Source organism: Perca fluviatilis, chromosome 18, assembly GCF_010015445.1.
Source record: "Perca fluviatilis chromosome 18, GENO_Pfluv_1.0, whole genome shotgun sequence".
Lineage (NCBI taxonomy): Eukaryota > Metazoa > Chordata > Actinopteri > Perciformes > Percidae > Perca > Perca fluviatilis.
Genome location: NC_053129.1, coordinates 28667903 through 28691285, shown reverse-complemented (window position 1 = coordinate 28691285; position 23383 = coordinate 28667903). Strand labels below are relative to the sequence as shown.

Sequence of the window (23383 nt, the reverse complement as noted above, 5' to 3'; positions counted from 1 at the left end):
TTTTTTCTGACTTTTTTCCAAATACTATACTGTTAATTTTTATGACATACTATACAATTACTTTTTTTATGACATACTATACAATTACTTTTTTTCTGCCTTATCTTGACATACTATACTATGACTTTTTTCAACATACTATACTATACTATGACTTTTTATCACATACTATGCTATGATTTTTTATGATTTTCTTCGACATACTATTTTCAATAAACTATAGACTAAAGTCTATAGACATCTTGGTCTATGACTTTTTCGAAATACTATACTACAACTTTTTTCAACATACTATACTATGAATTTTTTCGACATACTATATTAGGACTTTTCGACATACTATACTATGACTTCTTTCGACATACTATACTATGACTTTTTTCGACAAACTATACTATGACTTTTTTCGACATACTATACTTTTGATATATTATACTATGACTTTTTTGACATACTATACTATGACTTTTTTGACTTTTTTTCAACATACTGTACTATAACTATTTTAGGACTTTTCATGACATACTATGACTTTTTTCTGACTTTCTTCCAAATACTATTACTTTTCATAAAATACTATACAATTACTTCTTTCTGACTTTTTCGACATACTATGACTTCATGACTTTTTTTGACAAACTATACTATGACTTTTCATGACTTTTTCGAAATACTATACTATGAATTTATGACTTTCTTCGACATACTACACAATGACTTTTTTTTTTCAACATACTATACTATGAATTTTTTCGACATACGATGACTTTGACATACTTTTTAGACTACTTTTTATGATTTTCTTCAACATATTGTACTATGACTTTGTTTTAATATAGGCCTACTATACTATGACTTTTTCATATTCTTCAACATATGACTTTTTTCGACATGCTATACTATGACTTTATGACTTTCTTTCAACATACTATACTATGACTTTTTATGAAATATACTATGACTTATTTCTACATACTATACTATGATTTTTTTAGGACTTTTTTCGACATGCTATACAATTCCTTTTTTTCGACATACTATACTATGACCCACCCCCCAGGTTAACAGTCTGGGTGTAATCCTTGACAGCACAGTAACCTTTCAACCCCACATCAATAACATTACTTCCACCTACGAAACATCAATCGTCTCCGCCCCTCCCTTACCCCCCACACCACCGCCATCCTTGTCCACAGTTTTGTCACTTCCCGTCTGGATTACTGTACCCTCCATAAACTTCAACTGGTCCAGAATTCAGCTGCCTGCATCATAACTCGAACCCCCTCCATCCATCACATCACTCCTGTCCTCCAACAGCTCCACTGGCTCCCGATCCAGTTCCGTATCCAATTCAAAGTCTTCCTGTTTGCATCGAAGGCCATCCACAACCTTTGTATCCCTGTACAGTGTGCTTGAGTGCCGAGAAAGGCGCCTTTAAATAAAATGTATTATGACTTTTTTTAGACATACTATACTATGACTTTTTTCCGACATACTATACTGATTTTTTCATGACTGTTTTTAAAGATGTTTAATTGAATGACATTTTTATAACTAAACCAAAACTGTTTAATCTTGCAGCAGTGATAAATGCCCGTCTGATCAGCACCAAGTCTAGCCTTTATAGTAAATAGCTGAGTATATAGAGTCGGATTCCTCAATCCCCTTGGATTGTCAATAAATATAGAACAGAATTCTGTCCAACAAAGATTTATTTACAACCATTTGCAAACAGAAGAAGTGGAAGCCCTTAGGCATCATTTAGAAACAAAGGTTTGTCATCAAAAACACAGTTGTGGATATGAGATAAATATCTGTAAGAGAATGACTGCTGTCTTATATTGTATGTTTTTGAAGTAAAAATTGTTCATACAAATAAATATCTTTCCTTTGCTCCTCTCCATCTGGTTTATAATACAGTAGGGGATAACAACAATTGGCATGTGTCATGCAGGTGTTCCTTAGTCTTTATACAGTATGTTTATATCTCTTTATGCAGGAGTGTCCTGGCTCCATGTTCATACTGTACCTTACAGTTTGAATGTTCTTGGTCTGAATTTGGCTGGGTGCATTCGTCACATACATACATACATACATACATACATACATACATACATACATACATACATACATACATACATACATACATACATACATACATACATACATTCTGCATCTGATGAGAACTTGAGTCCAAACATCAGGACGGTTCTCCAGTAGAAGTTAGTTTCTGCTTTCTGCCATCATTGTACTCCTCCTGCTCCCAAGAAGACAGTGTTAATGGGAGGCAGCGAAGACACCAGGTCCTGCACCTCTGACGATGATGCCACACGCTGCTGAGAGAGCAATGCATCCTGGGAAGTGAACAAAGAGGAAACTCCAAACATGCATGGAGCAGATCCTGACGTGGGGAGGGAATGATCTGAGGTGGAAAAAAACAAACGTATTGTAATGAATGAGATTTAATTGCTCTTGAATTTTATCAAGATGTATTTTACATCTCTGGTCCTTTTAAGGACTTGTTTTACTTTTGCCCATATTTATGTGTTGAGAAATTTAAACCTGACCTGCTCCGGTTTCGGCCTCAGTGAAATACGCTCCCGTTGTTTTCCTTCCCGGTTCATCCAGGATGTTGAGCGGATCGTGGACTTCAGAGTACGTTGAAGGAAACGGACGCAGACTGCTGACGGTGCTGATGACGGACACATGCTGATCAACCAGTGATGTCATGCGCTGGGTGTCCAGGTAACTGCTGTTGCCATAGTAACCTGCCACAGGAGGAAAGTTTGGCATTGAGTTCCTGTTACAGGTTTTGCCGATTGCTTACACACTGAAATCAAAAGTATTACACAATTATCAAAACCTTACACCCAAGGAGCAAAACACTGGCCCAGATGTGCACCACTATAAGCACAATGTCAGCCTCACACTTTTTGCAAAACAATACACAGTGATTTGCACAGCACTAAACACAACTTTATATTAGACACAGAAGTATGTCATGATGTCACTTCCTTGCAATTCCAAAGCACTGACTGTCAAATGACCACACCTATGGGCCAATCAGTGGAACACAACCATCAGGTGCCCAAACACACGATTGCTTAATTGTAGACACACCAATCAGGTTTGAGCACTATAAAAATGCAGCAGGTAAACTTTTTTTTCAGATTTTTTTTTTTTTTTTTATTTATTTATTTATTTATTTTTAAATTGTAATTGTAACCTGTACTGGATACAGTATTTTATGTTTGTCTGTTGTCTGCTGAGCTAACAGTGTTATGCACACTACTGTAGTACTATAGCATGAAAACATGGGACACGTTTTGTTGGGATTCTCCATGTTGACAGGTTGACTGATTTGGGTATATGGAGAGAAATAAATGATATTTTCCTCAGTCTGCAGCATTGGTCTTGTGTAGTGTGTGGTGAACTTGTTGTATATTTGCACTTTCTCTGTGTACTTCATTTACAGTACTCTGATCACTGAGAAGTAGAATTGCTAAAAGTGTTTTAGGTTAGCAACAGCAGTGTGTAACTGGTTCAAACAGAACCAAGTCATACGAAACGTGTGTTTCTGTTAACAAAATGTTTTTTATGAATTAGTGTATAGTTTTTGCAAGAGTGTTTCATTTTGCAAAGGGTCTGAGGTGTTCTGCTAATTGGGTGTGTGGTTGTGCTAATTGTGTGTAGTGTTCTGAAAAAACGGTCCCCATTTTCAAAATAGTGCTTAAGCAATCGAAAAAAAACCTGTAATAATTTGGTGGGGATTGGGACCCCTCAAGGATTCACAAGAAAAGTTTGATGAGTAAAACTACATTGTATTACAGCTAAGGTTGTATGGTGTATTGCTTTTTCTTACTTTTAGCAACACAAACATCAGTGGTTTCGTTATCCTGAAAGGGCATTAAAGATTTTTCATTTGTTAACACCTCCTCAGGTCTTTCTTAGTTAATAGTCACAGGAAGTGATGTGTAATAGGTTTGTTTATTAAATGAAACAGTTTACAATTTTACATCTTTAAGTGTAACGTGTCAATTTCATGTCAGAAGAGGTTGACTATATGCAGCTAAAAAAGCACTGAAAACTGTAATAAGTGTGTGTTAAATGTCACTTAATTTCATTTGAATTAAATACACTTTTTCCTCGAGTGCATATTCTGTATCTGCTTCTTTTGACTCTGACTGAAGCCACAACATAAGCTAAGACAGCATGTGGCAGCAGGACATCAAAAAGAAATATTCAACCGTCTTGCGAATAATTTCCCTTTTAAAAATAAAATTCTGTGGGTGGCCAAAGTTTGAGAGGCTAATTTCCACATTAATGCCAGAGTCTGAGTCGTCCTTACCGCTGTGTCCTGCAGCAGAGTACGTCTGTCCCTGACACCCAACGCCCGCAGGGTTCAGTCCAGCCCCCACAAAGCCGAACCCCTCTGCTGAGTCCAGAATCTGGGCCGCTGTCTGAGCATCCAGTCCCTGTTCAGTCTGAACTGGATCTGAGCCTGAACTGTAGCTGGATGTGGGTCGGACCACAGAGCCGTAAGGTGCCAGGGAGCTGTTAGTGCTGTTAGACGAGTGATGGGCTGACGGGGGATGATGGCTGTAGAAGACGTCTTTAGTCAGGTGTTGGTCATTGAAGGATGGGTACCGGGAGAGATGGTAGGCCAGCGATGAAGCCTGAGACTGAACCGAAGCCAGACACTGACTCTGATTCGGAGCCCTGAAACACAGATTAAACAAATCTTCATACTCAATGGTGTTTTAAGCCCCCAATGTCTCCTTCCAGGCAGCGCTGCGACCGTTGACTTCAAGGCACCTAACCCTAACCATAGCCATAGCCTAATCCTAGTGCCTACCAGGCAGCGCTGCCTGGAAGGCGACGTCGGGGGCTTAAAACACAGATAAACAATCTTCATAATGACAACAAAACATATTTTGTGTGGCAGAAGCTCAGTCGGTGGGGACTTGTCTTGTACGACCCAAATACGAAGTGTTGACCGGTAGGTAGAGAGGTGCCAGTTCGCCCGACTGGGCACTGCCGAGGTGCCCTTGAGCAAGGTACCGAACCCTTTAACTGCTCTGGCCGCTTTTTCCATTTCCCCCTCACACAATGCTCTGACATTTCTCACGTGTATAGGTCCTGTGTGTGTATTTCATGCCTGTGTGTTAGTAAAGTGTACAAAAACGGAGTTAACATTTCAATTTCCCTTCAGGGATTAATAAATTAAATTTTTTTCCTCTTCTTTTATTATTTGACTGTCAGATATTTGCACATTCAAACTTGGACGAGTATTTTATCTAAAAAAAAAAAGAAAAAAAAAAAGAAAAGCTCCAAGTAGCTCATAAAAGTAAAAAGGAGCTTTTATTGCACATTTAATGCACAATTTGCACATTAATGTTCTAAAATGTAACTATTTTCATGAGAAAAATGGAGGATCAACACACATTACATTTGGGATTTTTTTCAGAAATATCATACTTGTCGGGGTGGAATAGTCTATAAAACAATACATTAGCAGACACATTTTTGTACTACAACAATAATAATATTGTCAACAATATGTCATAATTATTATATTTGTAAACACAGTTTTAAATATTATTCAAAAAAAAAATTCTGTTTTTATAAGCAAAATTCAGTAGACTAGACTTTTAGACCTTTTAAAAAGGAGTAAACACATTTTACATTTTAATAGAATACCACCATGTTCAAGTGGAGACCTGATTTTATGACCGTATTTTAATGAATTCATGCCAAACATTTAAATCTCCATAATTTACCATCTCATAATAATCTGATAAAATGAACCAAGGAAGATAGTCTATATCCTTGACGTTCCACTCCCGGGATTGCTGCGATGCCGCAGGAAATTCCGCCGGATGCCTGTCTTTTCGCTGATTCGTCCGTTTCCTTCCGCTTTCTTTGCATCAGCGTTCTTAACTCTTTAGATCTCTGCAGGGTAAATCCAGACAGCTAGCTAGACTATCTGTCCAATCTGAGTTTTCTCTCGCACGATTAAAACAACCTTTTAACGTAGACATGTTCCACCAAAACAAGTTCCTTCCCGAGACTGTTTTGCTGCGGCACCGTGCTGCGCTTAGCACTGCCAAAGACGATTGTGATTGGTTTAAAGAAATGCCAATAACCCAGAGCACTTTTTCTCCCATCCCAGAATACTATGCGGACTAGCCAGACCCTCCTCCGCAGCGCTGTGGAGGATGGTCTGGCAAAGCAAGACTACAAGGAAGATAACAACAACAACAACAAGAGAAAACAGTCCATATTGTCCATCATATCAGAGGCAGATGACACCGACAGGACTGATTCTTATAAATGTGTTAAATAAAAGGTCAGTAACCGCCCTGAACTGTCTGTAAAGTAGCATAACTGACCTGAGTGCAGGCTGGTAGTTTGAGACTGAGGAGCCGCTGGCTGGATGGAAGTAACTAGAGCTGGTCTGAGGTAAGCAGTGGTACAGGGTCTCCGGGTATGAAGAGCAGGGGTTGAGCTGGGTCATGGCGCTGAGAGAGGACAGGCAGGAGGAAGAGGAGGAGGAGCAGGTGGAGGAGGAAGAAGTAGTGGTCAAGGGTCTCCCCGTCATGGGTCCCTGGTTGATGACGGAGCCTCGGTGCACTAACGCTGCTGGAGAGATGGGGGGCGTCATGAGGGGCCCGCTGACCTGAGAGAAGTCCATCTGACCACCTGAGCGTGAAGAGGGAAAACACACAGGGGCCGTAAGTGTTCACTTTACACGACTGTTTTATTTAAAGCTGCACTAATCAGTATACTCTACAGCTCTATGGAGCATTTTAGCGTCTTTCTGCTCATGGTTTTGGTTTTTTATGGTCCTTAACTTTAAAAGGTGCAGTTAGCGATGCTGCGCAAAGATTGTTAATATTTGAACTCAACTGCCAAACAAATACAACCCCCCCCGCCCCATCAGAAGCTCCACCCCCCAGATTCACCGACAGATAACTCCTGGCTGGCCGGCACAATCGCTTGCTGCCTGCCCCTCTACCACAGAGTATCTGCAGGTTTCACCAAGTTAAAATTGAAGACTTTTTAAAACCATAATGAAGATACCTGGTCCCCATTTCTAAATTCAACAAAAATATAACTACAAGCTGTACATTATTTATATAATTTAATTATTCTAATTTCCCTTTTTTTTCTCTTCTTGTCTTTTCTTTTTTTTCTTCCCCTTTTTCATTATTTCTCCTTTACAGTTATCACTTTACTCATACACACATACACACACTAGCAACACCATCCACACTTATGCATAACATGTTTTTTCCAACTCCCTTCAAACACGGAAACCGTGATCAAACCAAATATGAATCGTAGATCATTCTACCCAATTACTAATAATACATTCTGATGTTTGTCAACTGTTCTGTCCAGTCCCGTCTTGTCAGTTCTGTTATTGTCCCGTCTCACTTCCTTCTGTTGGTCTGTTTGCCACCTTGTCGCGTTTTATGTGTTATGTGTTACACTTCGTACGTGGTGCTTTAATCCCCCCTGCCCTTATATGGATCCAGGGTCTCACTAAAACAGGGTGAATGGTCACGGAGTGGCAACAGTTAATGCACTGAATGTAATTCTAAATCTGAATGTAACATACTGTGTATAAAGAAAAAAAAACTGTTATTAAAGAGCATAAAAAAAAAAAAGACCATAATGAATGAAATTCATTAAGACCTTTATCACAACATCAACTAAGCCCTCAATTCAGTTTTTTTCTAAACAAGTATCGCTAAACTCCATAGCTGAAGAATAAAATCTGTTTTGTGTCTGTGGTAGAATCCGAAAAAAAAATAAAAAAATAAAACTTAAAGCTTTCGTGTAACACCAATAACACGAAAGCTGATTGGCTGCAATAGAAGCTGCATGTTGGTCTCATTTGTAGTCGTAATACAGCGAAATTATATTTGGACTAGCAAAAGAAAGAACTACAACACCACGGAACAATTTTTCATTTATTAGTGGTAGCGTTGCTCGGACATAGCAAAATTAAGACCCGTTAATTACTTAAGACCTAGAACACAATACTTCAGCGAATGTGAGACTCTTTAAGGCCTAACATTTTGATTTTGAAATTTTTGAAACCCTGCTACCATCAACTGATGTTGCCAATTGGCTGGAAGAGTGTTTTGTGGCTCGTTCACTCCTTTCGGTTTGTTTTCCATTTACACAGCTATTAATAAAACTATTGAGATGGCTGGATGTACAAGTCTCCTTTTTTCTAATAGTCAATGATAGTTTGTTTTGACCATGAAAGGTACCAGAACTACATGTGTCTAAACCTAACCAAACCAGGAAATAAAGATTCGTCAGTCTTTTGTAATGTTTTTAAAAAGGCACTGACACACAATGTTGTCCTGCCGATTGGGGCACACATGTATCGTTTTGGAGTAGAATGAAAACCAACACTACTTTGGTAGACTGGGTAAACCCAGCCCAATCTGCCGGCGATTTGAATTCGCCCTGCAGCTCAGGCTGTTACAATTTTGCGGGGTCCAATCATAAACTGGCTTATCCACCTGGCACGCTATTGGCGGGTTTATCGCGATGACGATAGAGAAGCGACCAAGCAGCTTTTTCGAAGTGCAGCAACCCGTTGATGCCGCTGTCGCCGCTACGTCACCCGGATCGTTGGTCTGATTGGTTAAAAGGACTATCCAATTGCGTACAGAGGCATTTGAACTATGCCCGTTGATCACATCTCTTGTGCAGTAGAAAATATAGAGCAGACGCCCCAGACTAATGTTCAATGTTAAAAGATTGAGCTTGGTCTGGTGATAGCCAGACTACTACTTTGGAGGACATGGTGCATTATTTGTTTGTTGCTTTTACCCGACACTGTGAACCCAGCAGACTCTGTCCCCTGGTAGATGACGGTGCTTGTTTCCAGACTTTGCTGCTGATTGGTGGAGAGAGACATGTAGGCGTGTTCCACCAGAGACTCATTCTTCACTGATTGGTCAGTGGCAGCACTGGCCTTGTTGCGATTAGCTAGAAAGCAGGAACTGGGAGAGGCCATGAACGCTGCTTTACTTGCATCTGAAAGTAATAAAGTTAACGTCACGTCTTTAACAATAACAAAACACAGTAAACCAACTGTTTGAACAATTATGTTAATGTTCATTCACCATTATTGTAGCACCAATTATTTTGTCTGTAGGGCTTTAATATAATAATGATGAAAGTAAAAGATCAATCATTCATTAAAATTATGTTAGGTTGATTATTTCCAGTAAATTCAATTACAATCAATCCCCACACTTCTTTTCCTGTGTCCTTTTCTGAACTACACTTTCATTTCCTTCATTATATTTGAGAGCTATTTATTACTGCACTGTAAACGCACACAAATTGGATAACTTTTGTTCTTTTTTGTCTATTTTTATGACATTTTATTCTACTATACTTTAATTTATTTCCCTTTCTGCTGTGTTAAATTAACTGTTTTAATGTATCTCTATGCCTCATGTAAAACTACACTCATCATGGTATTTGCTTATTTCCTAATGCAACATGTGCTCCATATATTGTATAACAAAAAATAATCGTTATGATACTATGATGTAGGAGGATTTCCATTCCTAACAATTATAGTTTATTGTATTTTTACATTATCCTATATTTAATTATATTTCATTGACTGTGCATTCTCTTGGTTTTATGTCTTTTTGTAAAGCACATTATGACATGTAAAATTCAAAATTGCTATAAAAATAGAATTATTATCATCCTATAACGTTTGTAACATCTGTAAAGTGGTTTTACTATGTCCCTGATAATAAAAGAAAAAACAGACTTTAGACCTGCTGTAGATTTGAGTCGAGTTCACGTATCTCAGCAGCTAAACTTCAGCCTCTGTTTGACGCTTGATACCTGCATTTTTCATGTATTTGTCCAGCAGGTTCTGCAGGTCCTGCTCCTTGTCGTTGTTGAACTGAGTCTCCAGAGCCAACAGGATGTACTCGTCTAACAGCATCCTGATCAGATGGAAGGAACCTGTCAATGTTGAAAATACAAAAAGAAAAAAAAAAAAGAAAAAGAGAGAATTATACCTAAAATTATGAGGAGAGACTTCATTTATGCAAATATCAAATTTCCACAGACATTTGACTACCTCACTGTATCTTCTTCTTTATCCACAGTTTGACCTTTGCGTCAGGGTGCTCTTTGTTTGACCTGCAGGGTCGCAGCTTTAAAACCGTCTGTGTGTGTTTGAGCTTCACTAGGACTCTTCAGACCAAATGGTCAGTGTTGATTCACCTACACGTTTTCTCTGTGTGTGCGTGTGTTTGAACAGAGAGCATGCGACCCGCAGATAAGACTTTGTTTAATCAAGGCGAGTCTGGCCATTTAAATTTATGGCGCTATTGTAACAATCTGCTCCGAGCTGGCTCGTATTAGCCGTGTGTGTGTGTGTGTGTGTGTGTGTGTGTGTGTGTGTGTGTGTGTGTGTGTGTGTGTGTGTGTGTGTGCATAGACTGAATAACGTAGAAGAAAGGAACACAAAATTAATTCGCTGAGTGACAGTTAATAAATTGGCAAATAATATTCACCATGTCAGTATGCAGCGTTTATAAATTGTGTTTTAATGTTGCCTGATTAACAGTTTTGTCAGCACCAGTTAGACCACAGTTCCCGAAACCCTGTTGCTTGTGTTATCTTTGAGTTAAAGGTTACACATTCTATCTTAATTTCAGGATTCATCAGTTTAAGTTAGGTTTGCTCTGTTCTGAGCTGTAAAGTAATCTGACCTGATGGCATACAAGATGAAAATCAAAATCAAACGTCTTAAAATTAATTGAATAATTTGTGACAGGATTACCAGTGATTGCACTGGGTAACAGTGGTGGAAGAAGTACTCAGGACTTTTAGTTAAAGTATTAATCTCAAAAATTTGCATTTAAATAAATGTCTGTTAAGTCACGACAGTATCTATCACTGACTCAGGACCCCTGGGCCACTTTCATGTATGAATGTGTAGAACTGTGCGAGTGTAATAACGGTGTTCCTGCAAAAGAGAGCGTGTCTCTCTCAGTGAAATGGACCTAAATACATGAAGGTTAATGATTTGTTACTTTAAAAATGTTCTTACCAAAGCTGGAGGCATTGTTGAGCGTGAGGTTGTGCATCACTCTGGCACCAAAGAAACTCCACCTGAGGAGGAAATCCTGAGCTCGCTTCTTCACAGATCGACCGCTCTGCTTCCCGGGCTGATCCGAGACAGAAAAGAAAAGACTGCTTGGTTGCACAACAGGACATTAAGCCTGACAAATATGAGTCTGCGGCGTGCACAACGCCAGGTGGAACAGCGGTTACCTTGATGACTTTATGCTCCACGACAGAGTCCAGCCACTCGATGAAGGACTCCACCGTGGCGTTCTTTCTCAGCAGCTCCTTCAGCTCCTGAAAGACGGTGATGGAGTCATCTGGAATTAAAAAAAGAAGAGACAAGTTGCTTTACCATCTACACAACAGAGTCTCACCTGTCTAGTAGAACAACAGAAACAGCTGCTGGTTGTTTCTTTAAAAAGGCTTGATGAATGCATCCTTTTCGAGACGGATGAGTCTATGGATTTGCTGACGTGAATCTTCTAATATTATTATATAGCCTACCTTAATTAGAAACTAATATTATTTTCTAGCTCAGTTATGATATACAATTAATGTAAATATTCAATATTCCTGAGGATGATTTGAGAAATTATGAATTAAATGATCATCAGTGATGGAATGTAGTAAATGTGAAGTACATTTACTCAAGTACAATTTTGAGGCACTTCATTTAATGCTACTTTATACTTCTACTCCACACATTTTGACTCCACTACATTTGTCTGACATTAGTTACTTTTTATTAATACAAAATAAAAATCGCCTAATAAATGATGATGTATTATATCAGAGTATGTTAAGCTCCCAGACAGTATATAAAAAAATATATAAACATTAGCTCCACCTTTACCAGCTGCAACATTAAAGTGATAAATACATGAATGCATTACTATTTATAATCCAGTAATGTATGTTATTCTGAATATTCTGCATAATTACAGCACTGTCTTAAAATCAACTCAATTAGACAATTTAGAAATCTGGGTTCAAACATCTGCAAACGTCTACTTGTTACTTCATTACATAGTTGTGCTTTCTTTTGCATACTTATTATCCTAATTTGGTAATATGAAATAATTTTCCAATTCAGAATGTTTTATTGTCTTTCTATATTTCTTATGATTGTACTTTCTGTGTTCTTGTTCTGTTTTTGTCTTTGTAATTGGACTCGTTGACATTGAAAATAAGGGTCGCCCCTCAATGATCTCTCGAGGATAAATAAAGGTGTAATCAATGAATGAATGGATAATAAATACTTTTACTACATGAAGTATATTTTGATGCTAATACTTTTGTGCGGTTACGTAAGATTTTAAACGCAGGACTTTTACTTGTAACAGAGTATTCTCGCATCTTGTGTTCCTACTTTTTTTACTTAATCTACTGATCAGTAGCTGTCTTACACTCTGAGTAGATGTCTGGATCCTGGTCTCCAGTAGTGTTTATGCTGAGCAGAGGCTGCGAGCTGATGCTGCTAAGATCCACACTGTCGATATCCAACACCATGCTGGTGACTACTGCCTGGTCAAACAGTGCCGGACGGGCTATCTGGAAAAAAGGCCTCAGAAATCATTATCACGTTTATTTTGAGACACTAAAGTAGAATATAACCTCTGTGATCTATTCTGTTGTTCAGTAAACATACCTGTGCTAGATGTAGGAATGAGGTCTGTCTCCTCAGGGAGGAAACAAAGTGGCGTGCTATAGGGAGCTTCTTGGCTGCAAGGCATTCTGGGAGGTTCTCCAGGGAGGAGGCGAGCCAGTGCTCCCAGTGTTTGGCAAAGTTGCGGATATCTGCCAACAGACTGATGAACAACATTTATACAGATTTATTCTCAATTCCGAATTAAATAATGAATCAAAGATTTTCTCTCTCTTTTTATATCATTGAAGTTCAAAATAACTGCTTTTGTGTTAGACAAGACTCATCTCTACAGTTAAGAAAGTGGGTGAAATTGTATCCTGATGGGAATGACGGCCAAAACAGGGCTAAAGCTATTTGACAATAGGGACAATTCCTTCCAATATGCTTATCTTTTTCCAGGACATGGGGAGGGTTTTATGGGAGTTTTTTTTGAATTTTTTTTAAACTTTTTTTACACCAGCAATTCGTTTAACAATAATACATGGAGTGCAGATGAAGTAACAAACCTTTCAGGCATCTCCTGCATTGTAGCTGGAATCAGAACATCTGTTAAAACCTGAGACAATAAAAAATACATTATTAGATGATTATCAGATTTATAGAGGCAATTTTAAGAGAATGACCGTCCCGCTTTATATATATGTTAAGCCCTTTGAGATGACATACTGTGATTCGAGGCTCCAGTTTTATATAGAAACATGAACTTGAATTAGCCGCAGCTGTGAGCTAGGGTTAGCAGAAGGCTAAACTACCGGCTCGTCTACCGCGTTTACTTTTCATCTCACACCGCCTCCGGCGTGTCCTCGTTCGGATGGTGGTAGTGGGCAGTGTCGCGGCTCCGGCCTCTGGTCCTCGTAGCAGGCTGCTGCCACTCGAACGAGGAATCGCCGGAGGCTGTGTGAGGAAGTGTACCCACAGCAAACAACTAGGCTAAAGACTAAACCCAGCAGACCAGCTTTCCTGACTGTTTTCACACAGCAATTATCCGCTCCCTGGACAGTAAACTGGACTACTTTCTACTCAACTTCGTTTCTATATGTACTGTATATAGATTGCTCACAATAAAATCTCTTATTTTATATTTTAGCCTTGAATTGGCTGCAGCCTCGAGCCGGCTATGGTAGGCTATGTAAAACAACTTTCACCGAAGGCAAGGTGAAAGTTGTTTTGCGCATATGAATTGGCAGAACAGCCAATAGGAACGCTCTATCTCTCTGAAAGGACCTGTGATTGGCCAAAGTCTCCCGTGACGGGCTAGATTGATTAAACCTGGAAAAGTCTTTTTTTCTCTCCGACCACTTGAATTACAATTTGCTTAAATCTTATTAGGAAAATAAAAAAAATGCTTTAAAGCAAACTTCACAATTAACCAAAAAATATATGCCATGTGATGAAAAAAAAGTGAAAGATTTCAAGTCCCATGACCATCAACAAGAACAAGTGCAAAAAAAAAACATTACTATCTTTCAATTTTGTATTAATAATGTGCTAATTAAATCATACCTGACACTAGGCCTGAACGATAAATCGTTATAAAATCGCAATCTCAATTCACCCCTGGTTCGCGATTTAATTTTTAAATCACTTTGATTATTTATTTATTTTTCTCCTTCAATTAATTTATTGAAAGCATTTGACATTGACATGTTTTAATTATGTAAAGACATGTTCAAGGAGTTCAGATGTATCAGCCTGTATCAGGCCATATTTAGTTCAATGTGTTATATGTTACTATTTTTAAGCCAGTATGTAGTTTATTTTCTTTATTCATTGAAGCCTCTATGTTTACAGGCTTGTGGTGATGCGCAATGTGCTATAGGTGCCACAAAAAAAAAATAATAACAATCTATGTTTGGTACTGCCAATTTGTTTTGTTTTGTCATGGTTCATGTGTGCAATAAACATTACACTTCGTGATAAATAAAATCGTGGCAGAGAATCGTGATATCAATTCTAGGCTAAAAAAATCGTGATTCATATTTTTCCCCCGAATCGTGCAGGCCTACCTGACACTTGATATGAAACAAAACAGGAACTTATGATATACATGTCTGCGTTTGGAACACATTTGGAACTGTGCATTCCTGCCATTATACTGCAGAAATAAAAATCCTGAGACAGTGTTTCCTAACAACCTTATAGAGGATTGAGTCACAGAAGCAGATGATGTCAACTATAACAGGGGTTTCCAGCAGCGGCAGCAGATGGTCGGGCATTCCCTGCCAGAAGTGGAGCAGAAAATTCTGGATCTGAAACAAAACATTTGAAGAGTCATATCTAGTTTCAGTGGAGGCTTATTTTACTCTCTTCAGTAAGAACAATATAATTCTCTCGTGTGACAGTAATCATCACCTCCTCAAAGTTGACATTAATGGCATTGTCCAGGATGCACTGGCAGTGTGTTTTATACATCATGATCAGAGTGTCCACCTGCGAAGAGATGGTGAAGATCTGACATTAAATTAATTCACACAAAAAAAACTATAATGAAATCAGTAGTAGCCAGCCAGCCCACTACTTAAAACAAACTGATTTTGTTAAGAGCAAATACATTTGCATCATCTAGCATTTGATGTATGTCAAAATTAAGATTAGGCCTATTTAACAACAATGCAGCAGGTAGATCGACACTGCCAAGCTTCTTGTTTGTTTATGGTAAATACAGAATATACCGATACCTCAAAATGAATAAATATGTATCACCAACCTTTTCTCTGGAGATATTTCCCTGCAGCAGAAGATGCTGAGCGTTGGGGAAGTCTGGGAGCAACGTTCCAGTTTTAGAGCTCAAAGAATATTTCCTGGTGAAACCTCCCTGAAAGAAATAACAATGTCATCATGTCCCTTTTTCCTTTCGTTGATCTTGACACTATTGATTTTATTTAAAGAGTAACTTAGCCCGCCTCTGAAGAACTGTTTTTTGCAGACCTCCAGTGGCTTAATTTGTCGCAGTGATGTACAAGTGTAACCCGAGACTCTGTTGAGTGCGGATACAGGTGTAACAGAGCATTACATTTTTAAAATAAGACTAAAATCTATATTTGAAAAAACTATATTTACAGCAGATCAAAAACTCTATTGTTCTCTCATTTTTCTTTGGATGTATGTTAGCCTGGGAAAACCCTGACGAACTTCCGGCAAATTTGAGATTGCCTCTGCAAGCCAGTCTGGCCTAGAGCCCATTTTAGCCCATTTCCAATTTTTCCAAATTGAGGCCCCAATCACAACCGCTGAGACCGCTTTACACGATAGCGCAGCAACGGCGAGCAGTTTTTTGTTTACATTCAACATAACCCGTTGATGCAGATGTAGCTGCTACGTCACCCGGATGTTGGTCTGATTGGTTGAAGGACTATCCAATTGCGCCCAGAGGCATTTGAGCGGTGTCCGTTGGTGACGCCCCTTTGGGAATGGGGCTGCGAATGAAGCTTGCCCAGACCCACTCTCAGTTACAACTGAGAAGGGTCTGGTGTCAACCAGGCTAGATGAATGTTGTTTATTTGGGAAAAATTGAACACTCACAATTCACAAATTCCCATTGACAAATTTTCAACCAGAGAGAGCAGCAAAACACTGCTTTTCAGCCTGGTGTTAAGTTACTCCTTAAGTAAGAGTTACCCTTTTCTCTTACCTCATTCTTGAGCTTGCTTCCGGAAAATCTGCAATTAAAAAAGAAACTGATTTATTATTGGAAAATATAAATACATTGTGTTTTGACATGAGATCTTTAAAAGTAAAAAATAAATATAAAAAACAGTACAAATGCATATATTTAGAGTATCAATACTACAGCAAAACATGATTTTGAGTTGACAATTATTTATTAATATGGGTTTTACATTCAAGGTTGCATGTAATTTGTATAAAACATTTCGGTATTTATTCTAGATGGACCAAACACACGGACTGAGTATTTAAAATTAGTTGTAAAACTTCAACAGACAACTTGAGTGTCATCTGCAAAGACTGAGACTAAACAGACAAAATACAACCACTGTGCAATAATGCTGCAAACAATAAGATACTACAAAATCATCAACAAGCAAAAAAACATGGAGGTACAGTATAATGTGCAAGAATAAAAACTGTTAAATGTTTACCTAGTCAAACCTTTTCCAGAATACACAGAGTGATAGTAAGCGCTGCTCTCTTTGATGCCAATTCCATAGTAATGATATCTGTATAATTCCAAGATATTAATATCAAATAAGTACGACAACATTTGAGCTCGCTGTTACATGAAAAACGTTTTGCAAAAATTCATATTAAGACAGAACGACTGAAAGTTTTCTGCAATTTCTGCAATTACTTGGAGTGTCCTCTGGTGCCCAGTCTTCTTGTTGTTAGAAGAGGAAACTTCTGCCGAATCGTCTGATGAGAAAAGGAAGTATAAAGTTCTGGTTAGATCAATCAGTCATCAGATCATTGTCATTGGATCAATATTAGGATTCTGCAGTAGCCTCATAATGAACAGTATGTGATGTTTGTAACTGTACTGTCACTTTGTAGGGTATCTACAGGTATTAGAAAGCCACATTATAGACTTTTTGGGATATTTTTAAAACTACAATAAATTAAAACTCTCATAATAATAAAAACAAAAAGACATGTAACTGAAAGCACTGTATCTTTAACACGTGCAAGGAAAATGAAAATAAATGTTCACGATGTCCAAAGTTTGTCATATTTTATTATTATTATTAATCTGTAATCTATAACATTTTAATTTGTTCCCTAAAAATAACATACTATGATGAAAGAAGTCTGCAAATAGATATCTGTTTCTGATATTTCTGATGTTTTCTGGCTTTCTATTCAAACACACACGCACACGCACACGCACACACACACACACACACACACACACACACACACACACACACACACACACACACACACACCTACCTTTCCAAATGTAGCAGCACAGGCCGGCTCTAGTTTCTCCTTCCTGCAGAAGTCCAGGTAGTGAGCATAGAGGATACATCGAGGCAGACACACTCCTTCACACACAATATAATTCTCTTCCAGCCTGTTGAGATATACATCAGTTAGAAAAACATTTACGTATCACAGCAACATAGCAGATGTACACTGAATACAGTAAAAGGAAAGACCAGCAACAAAGATGAAACCAATGGACAGACCCACTTTTTTACATATTAGAGGGAAAAAAACAAACAAACATAATTGAAATCGGGCAAATTGGAATCAGGTGTACTGAAAAGACGAGAATACAGCTTTAAAAAAACAAAAGTTATTCTCATCTGTCACACACACAATGTAGTGAAGGTGTATAAAATAACCATGTTGTTGCCAACAATCGTTAGGAGGCAGAAGTCAGTACCGGTTGTCATTTTTGTTTGCTTTATGAATCAGTAGCGATGAGGGAAGTTTAAAGGTGCTCTACGCGATGTTAACGCGGAGCTGGCTTCCCGCCACTCCTCCTCCTCCTCCTCCTCCTCCTCCTCCTCCTCCTCCTCCTCCTCCTCCTATCCTCCTCCTCCTCCTTCTCATCCCGTCCCCTCCCCTCCCTTCCGTGATTCCGCGCACTAACCCCCCAACCCCCCCCGCCAAATCCTTCTTTTCGGTTAATGGCTGGAACACGGTTTGTTATGTTTGGTGGTGCAGGTTGGCGCAGTTTGTTTTTGATGGTGTTTGTGGAGCCTGGGCTGTCTACAGAGACCGCATTTTTTTTTACAGTGTGTTCAGGGGACAGGCAGCTAGCAGATAGTGAGGAGATGTTTGCTGTATGTGAAAAAAAAATGTGTAGCCTAAAAAAACGCATGACATCGCTTAGAGTACCTTTAACATTGCAGCCAACATAATAACTTTTGTTATGATGAGAAAGAGCAGTCTTTGCGGAGTCTGGAAATGTAAACAAATAACCTCAACTCAGACTGCCCAATAGTTCTTCCACCACCCACAAGCATTTTGTAGGATGGATAAAGGAAGGTTTTTTGTGATGCAAAACAATGCTATCAAGTAGCTATGGAGATGCTATTAATGTACTGTGTGTCACCCCGCACTAGGTCTGCACAATATATCTTTTTTTTTTTATTGTTATCACGATATCAATTGCATGGCGCAATATCCGTCAAAAACTGCACTTTATAATGTAACTGTCCTTTTTATTTTTTTTAGTGGTGCCTTTTGTTTTCCATCATTTGTTTTAAATTCAAAAAGCAGTTTTTGCATTTTAGCAGAATACTGAGAACAGCAGAAATGCCGAACTGAGTACTAGTAGCACAATAACCCAACTTGACATGTCTGTTTGAGATATAAATGAGCATAATATATGTCAAAGTGCTCATATTATGCTTTTTGGCTTTTCCCCTTTCCTTTATTGTGTTATATATTTTTTCTGTGCCTGTTATATAGTTTACAAAGTGAAAAAGCCCACCCCAAAGGGACTTACCATCTCCAACAGAAAACACTGTTCACCAACTGCTCCAAACAGCTCTATTGTAGTCCAGCCTTTACTTCAGAGACAAACGTGGTCACTTTGTAACAACAACGTTATAATGCTCGCCTAGCTGCTAGCGTGGCACGCCCTCATACTCTGCTCCTGACTGGCTAGTAGTCCTTACCTAGCTACTGCGCATGTGCGACTCCCAAAAAAGATGGAACAGAAGGGAGATGCCTCACTCTGTAGCTATAACAGAGAGCTCAACACACAGGGTGAAAAGAGAAGCTGCAGCAATGTGCAGTACAACAAAAAATATGGTGTTTTTTGAAAATGAAACCCTGTAAGCCTATTTTGATATAACATCTAAATACAATTATGAACCTGAAAATGAGCATAATATGAGCATTTTAACATCTGTTTATTTATCGCAAGTAATATTGTAATCACGGTATTCAACAACGTTATCACATATTTTCCTCATATCGTGCAGCCCTACCCCACACACGCCTATAAATATGGATATAAGTGCTTTTACCACTGCAGAGTGAGTTGTGTCTGTTTCTTCTTGTCCTTGATGATCTGACTGATGGTCTTCCTGGAGGACGAGATGCTCTGTTTGATGGTCAGGTCCGGGTTAAAGTCCACCAGGTCCTGGTCTTCCTCAGAGGACGGCGTCTCATTACTGTCCTCTGCTTCTGAGAAAACACACAGACAAATATAGTAGCTCACAAGAGGGGTGTGTTTTTGACGTAACTTAACAGATAGTGGTCTTTCCATATGTCTAAAAGAGAGGGAAACTGTACTTCTTCTCCTCTAGCATAGATGCAGTCAATACCCTCTAGAGCAGAGGTTCTCAAGGTTCTTTTTTAAATAATGTACCCCCTTTGAACAGTTTTTTTAAGCCTTGTACCCCCTAACCAGCACAAATAATTTTTGGTAGAAAAAAAAAAGTCTATATAAAGAGGAACAATACAGCGATGTCAGCGATAGATTTACTAAACAACAGCCTTGTACCTGGAAAACATTTAAATGCTAATGAAAAAAGGTGACAAAAACTGAACAAAAAAAATACAAAACATTGGAAAAAGACGGTAGAAAGAAGGAAGTAAGGCAAGAACAGGTCGAAAATAGTAATAAAAACTTTGAGAGAAAAAACACAGTAGAAAGAAGGAAGGCAACACTAGGGTCACAAATGTGACAAAAAATCCAAATAAGGGACAAACTTTGAAAAAAGCAGAAAAAAAACTTAGCAGAAAAAAAGACAGTAGAAACAAGTAAGGAAGAAAGGCAAGAATAGGTCAAACAGCAACAAAAACTTTGGAAAAAGCGACAAACTTGGAGAAAAAAAAGACAGTAGAAGTAACTACAGCCTTGTAAAAATGCCTAGGGGGTCCTCAGAGTCATTGCAGGGGGGCCTCCAAATTATTGTTAATTTTTGAACGTTTTAAAAAAACATTTTAAAGTCTTAACATGATTCCAACATATTATTAGCTAATATAAATCCCCACTGATTATAGGCTTACTGGCCTATAGGTAAAGTAGTCACTAAGGTAGCCATCCCCAGATACAGTTCATCCCAAAGTATTGACTGTTCCACATCATGATTTATAAAATAATTCATAAAATCATGCTGACAATTATTAGGCTATTTGAATAGCTTGAAAAGCTTAGTATTCTATGCAAAAAAAGTATCTATAAAGGCTTTAGGCTGCCCTAAATACACAAATATAAAAGAAATAAATATACTTAATTTTATACAATATATGTAGTAGGGGGTCCCTGGTCCGTTTCTGTTTCAGTTAAGGGGTCCTTGGCTTAAAAAACGTTGAAGACCCCTGCTCTAGAATATGTGTAAAAATCTCAAATGGATGGAACATTTTTCAGATTTTATTTTATTTTTAACATTTATTTCTGTTTCAGTGTTTCTTCTTTGCCTCCAGCATGACTCATGGCAGTTTGACAATATGTACAGTCTATATATATATATATATATATATATATATATATATATATATATATATATAGTGTGGGACAATTTCCAAGTTGTAGCTAGGGAGGGGGAAACAGTACTGAATAAAACAAACAAACAATAGGGCCGTGAACTACTCCTAATATTGCTAATAATTGACACATGAGGTGTTGATGAAACATTTGATCCATCGTTGTTATGTCTGCCTTGTTGTGTGTGCAAATCTTTTGTTGAGGATTGTTAAAACCTGAGGAAAAGTTCATATTTTGCTAGATAAATTAAATTCAGCATTTTTTTTAAAAGCATGGTGACAAAATGTATAGAAATAATTGTTACTTGTTCTACATTTTACATTGCTCATACTTTATTTACTTTTTTGGTGATGTACAAAATACATCTTTCCTAATGTTTATGTATCGTCATCATCTTCCTTATTCACAAAAAAAGTATTTGAAGAAAATAAATGGGATCTTGTTATTGTAGCATCACCATGTGGTCAATCTGTGTCAATTTATTTTTCAACTGAGTAGCATTTGAAAATGTAACCACAGAAAAAAAACCTCACATATAAAGTGAAGATTGAGTGGAAATTACTTTGAGAAAACAGGAGAAGTTAATGGTGAAGAAGACATTAATATAAAACGGTAACATTTCAGCCGTATTGATCTGAACTTCCAGCAGCAATAATATTGAAAATTGTTGTTTCATTACCTGATTTAATCCCAGAATCATCCTCTTGATGAAAATGTGTCCGTCCGTTAAATTCTGTGTGTGTTTCTTCTGGTGAGCTGCACAAAGTCTTGGTTAGAGAGTGAATAAGAAACACTTCGTGCCTGGCTGAACTCTCACTGCTGCGTTTCATCGGCATAGTCGCAAAGAAAATAAATGTCGATAAACAAATCAACCGAAGACAAAGATGAAAACTTAAGTCAGCATGCTGTAAAACACAAAAAAAAAAAAAAGTCCACTGCAACTCATTTGTCTTTAAGACTGTGAATCTTTAAACACCGTTTACCAATCCCACCTTCACACAAGTCCAGGAAAAGGTAAAAAAAGATTACAAACACCACGTCCAGCATTTTTCACCCAACCAAATGAGAAACCAAAGAAAAGTGGAAACAACTGCAGTCGATGAACCTGACAAGTTGAGCAACCTCAGACTAATAAAGCCGCGCTGTGGGAAGGCAGAGGTAATGAAGCTGTGGATGCATTCATCATATTTACAGAAGACTGGGGCTAATCTAGGTTATAAATGATTAACAGAAAAGCCCTGATCCATCTGTCCATCCATCCATCCTGCCTCCCACACTCAGGTGGCCTTTTATACAGTAGCCGACCACGTTATATCTAGCCAATACGAACCAAATGTTAAGTTTGCTTTCACTTATTTAGATAGTTTTGAAAACTCAAATATGTCCGGTTTAAATTAAGCTAGACTTGATATTATTGTGTGGAAGTTGTGTCGTTATGTTATGTTTACAGGTTCATTTTAAACTCAATGGACATTTTACCTGCTTAAAGGAAAGAAAAGAAAGAGGTTTTTGTTTTAGCTGCATCCACCACACTAGAGTTGCAACTAATGATTATTTTCATTATCAACAATCTCTTGATTATTTTCTTGGTTAATCGACTAATTGTTTGGTTTATAAAATGCCAGATAATAGTGCATTAATACAATTTCCTGAAGCCAAAGATGACATTATTAAGAAATCATATTTATCCAAAATCAAAAAACAACTAATATAAACAGATCAAGGCAGCTGGAACTAAATGTAGTTCACGTTTGACAGTTTTGTTGAATGAATCTGCAAAGTAACTAGAAAAGAGTTAACAGGCAAATGTAGTGGTTTAAAAAGTACAATATTTTCCCTCTGAAATGTTATGGAGTAGAGGTAAAGTAGCAGAAAATGGAAATACTTGAGTAAAGTATAAGTACCTCAGAACTGTAAATGTAGGCCTAATTTCCACGGTGTAAACCTGTAATGTAAATGTAATGTTATTTAGGGTTTCTGTATAAAAGAAAAATGCTATGTTGAAATCAGCACAAATCTTGAGGGGAATACATTTTAAATGTCCCAGCATGTATCATATTTGCACTACAGATAAATTCCATTTATATTTTAAAGACTTAATCTTGGGCTCGTACCTTAATTAATGGAGGAGAAACAGGAAGTGGGATCAGACCAGGACAAGACACGTTTTGCAGGTAGATGGATCGCACCAAAGA

General features: G+C 37.9%; 1 protein-coding gene across 1 annotated transcript; it reads right to left on the bottom strand.

Annotated features, from left to right (window-relative positions):
• Positions 1-1694: 1694 nt before the first annotated feature.
• On the bottom strand, positions 1695-22024 carry rfx6 (regulatory factor X, 6). The gene is made up of 20 exons (XM_039782329.1): positions 21868-22024; positions 19723-19882; positions 17687-17810; positions 17091-17152; positions 16882-16959; positions 16413-16440; positions 15489-15596; positions 15134-15211; positions 14917-15030; positions 13288-13337; positions 12782-12941; positions 12540-12684; positions 11341-11450; positions 11117-11234; positions 9898-10020; positions 8857-9063; positions 6393-6702; positions 4349-4719; positions 2568-2768; positions 1695-2422 (listed from the first exon to the last, which is right to left on the bottom strand). Exons 1-20 carry the CDS (start codon positions 22022-22024, stop codon positions 2244-2246), a joined length of 2883 nt encoding a protein of 960 aa, XP_039638263.1. The 3' UTR covers positions 1695-2243.
• Positions 22025-23383: the final 1359 nt, after the last annotated feature.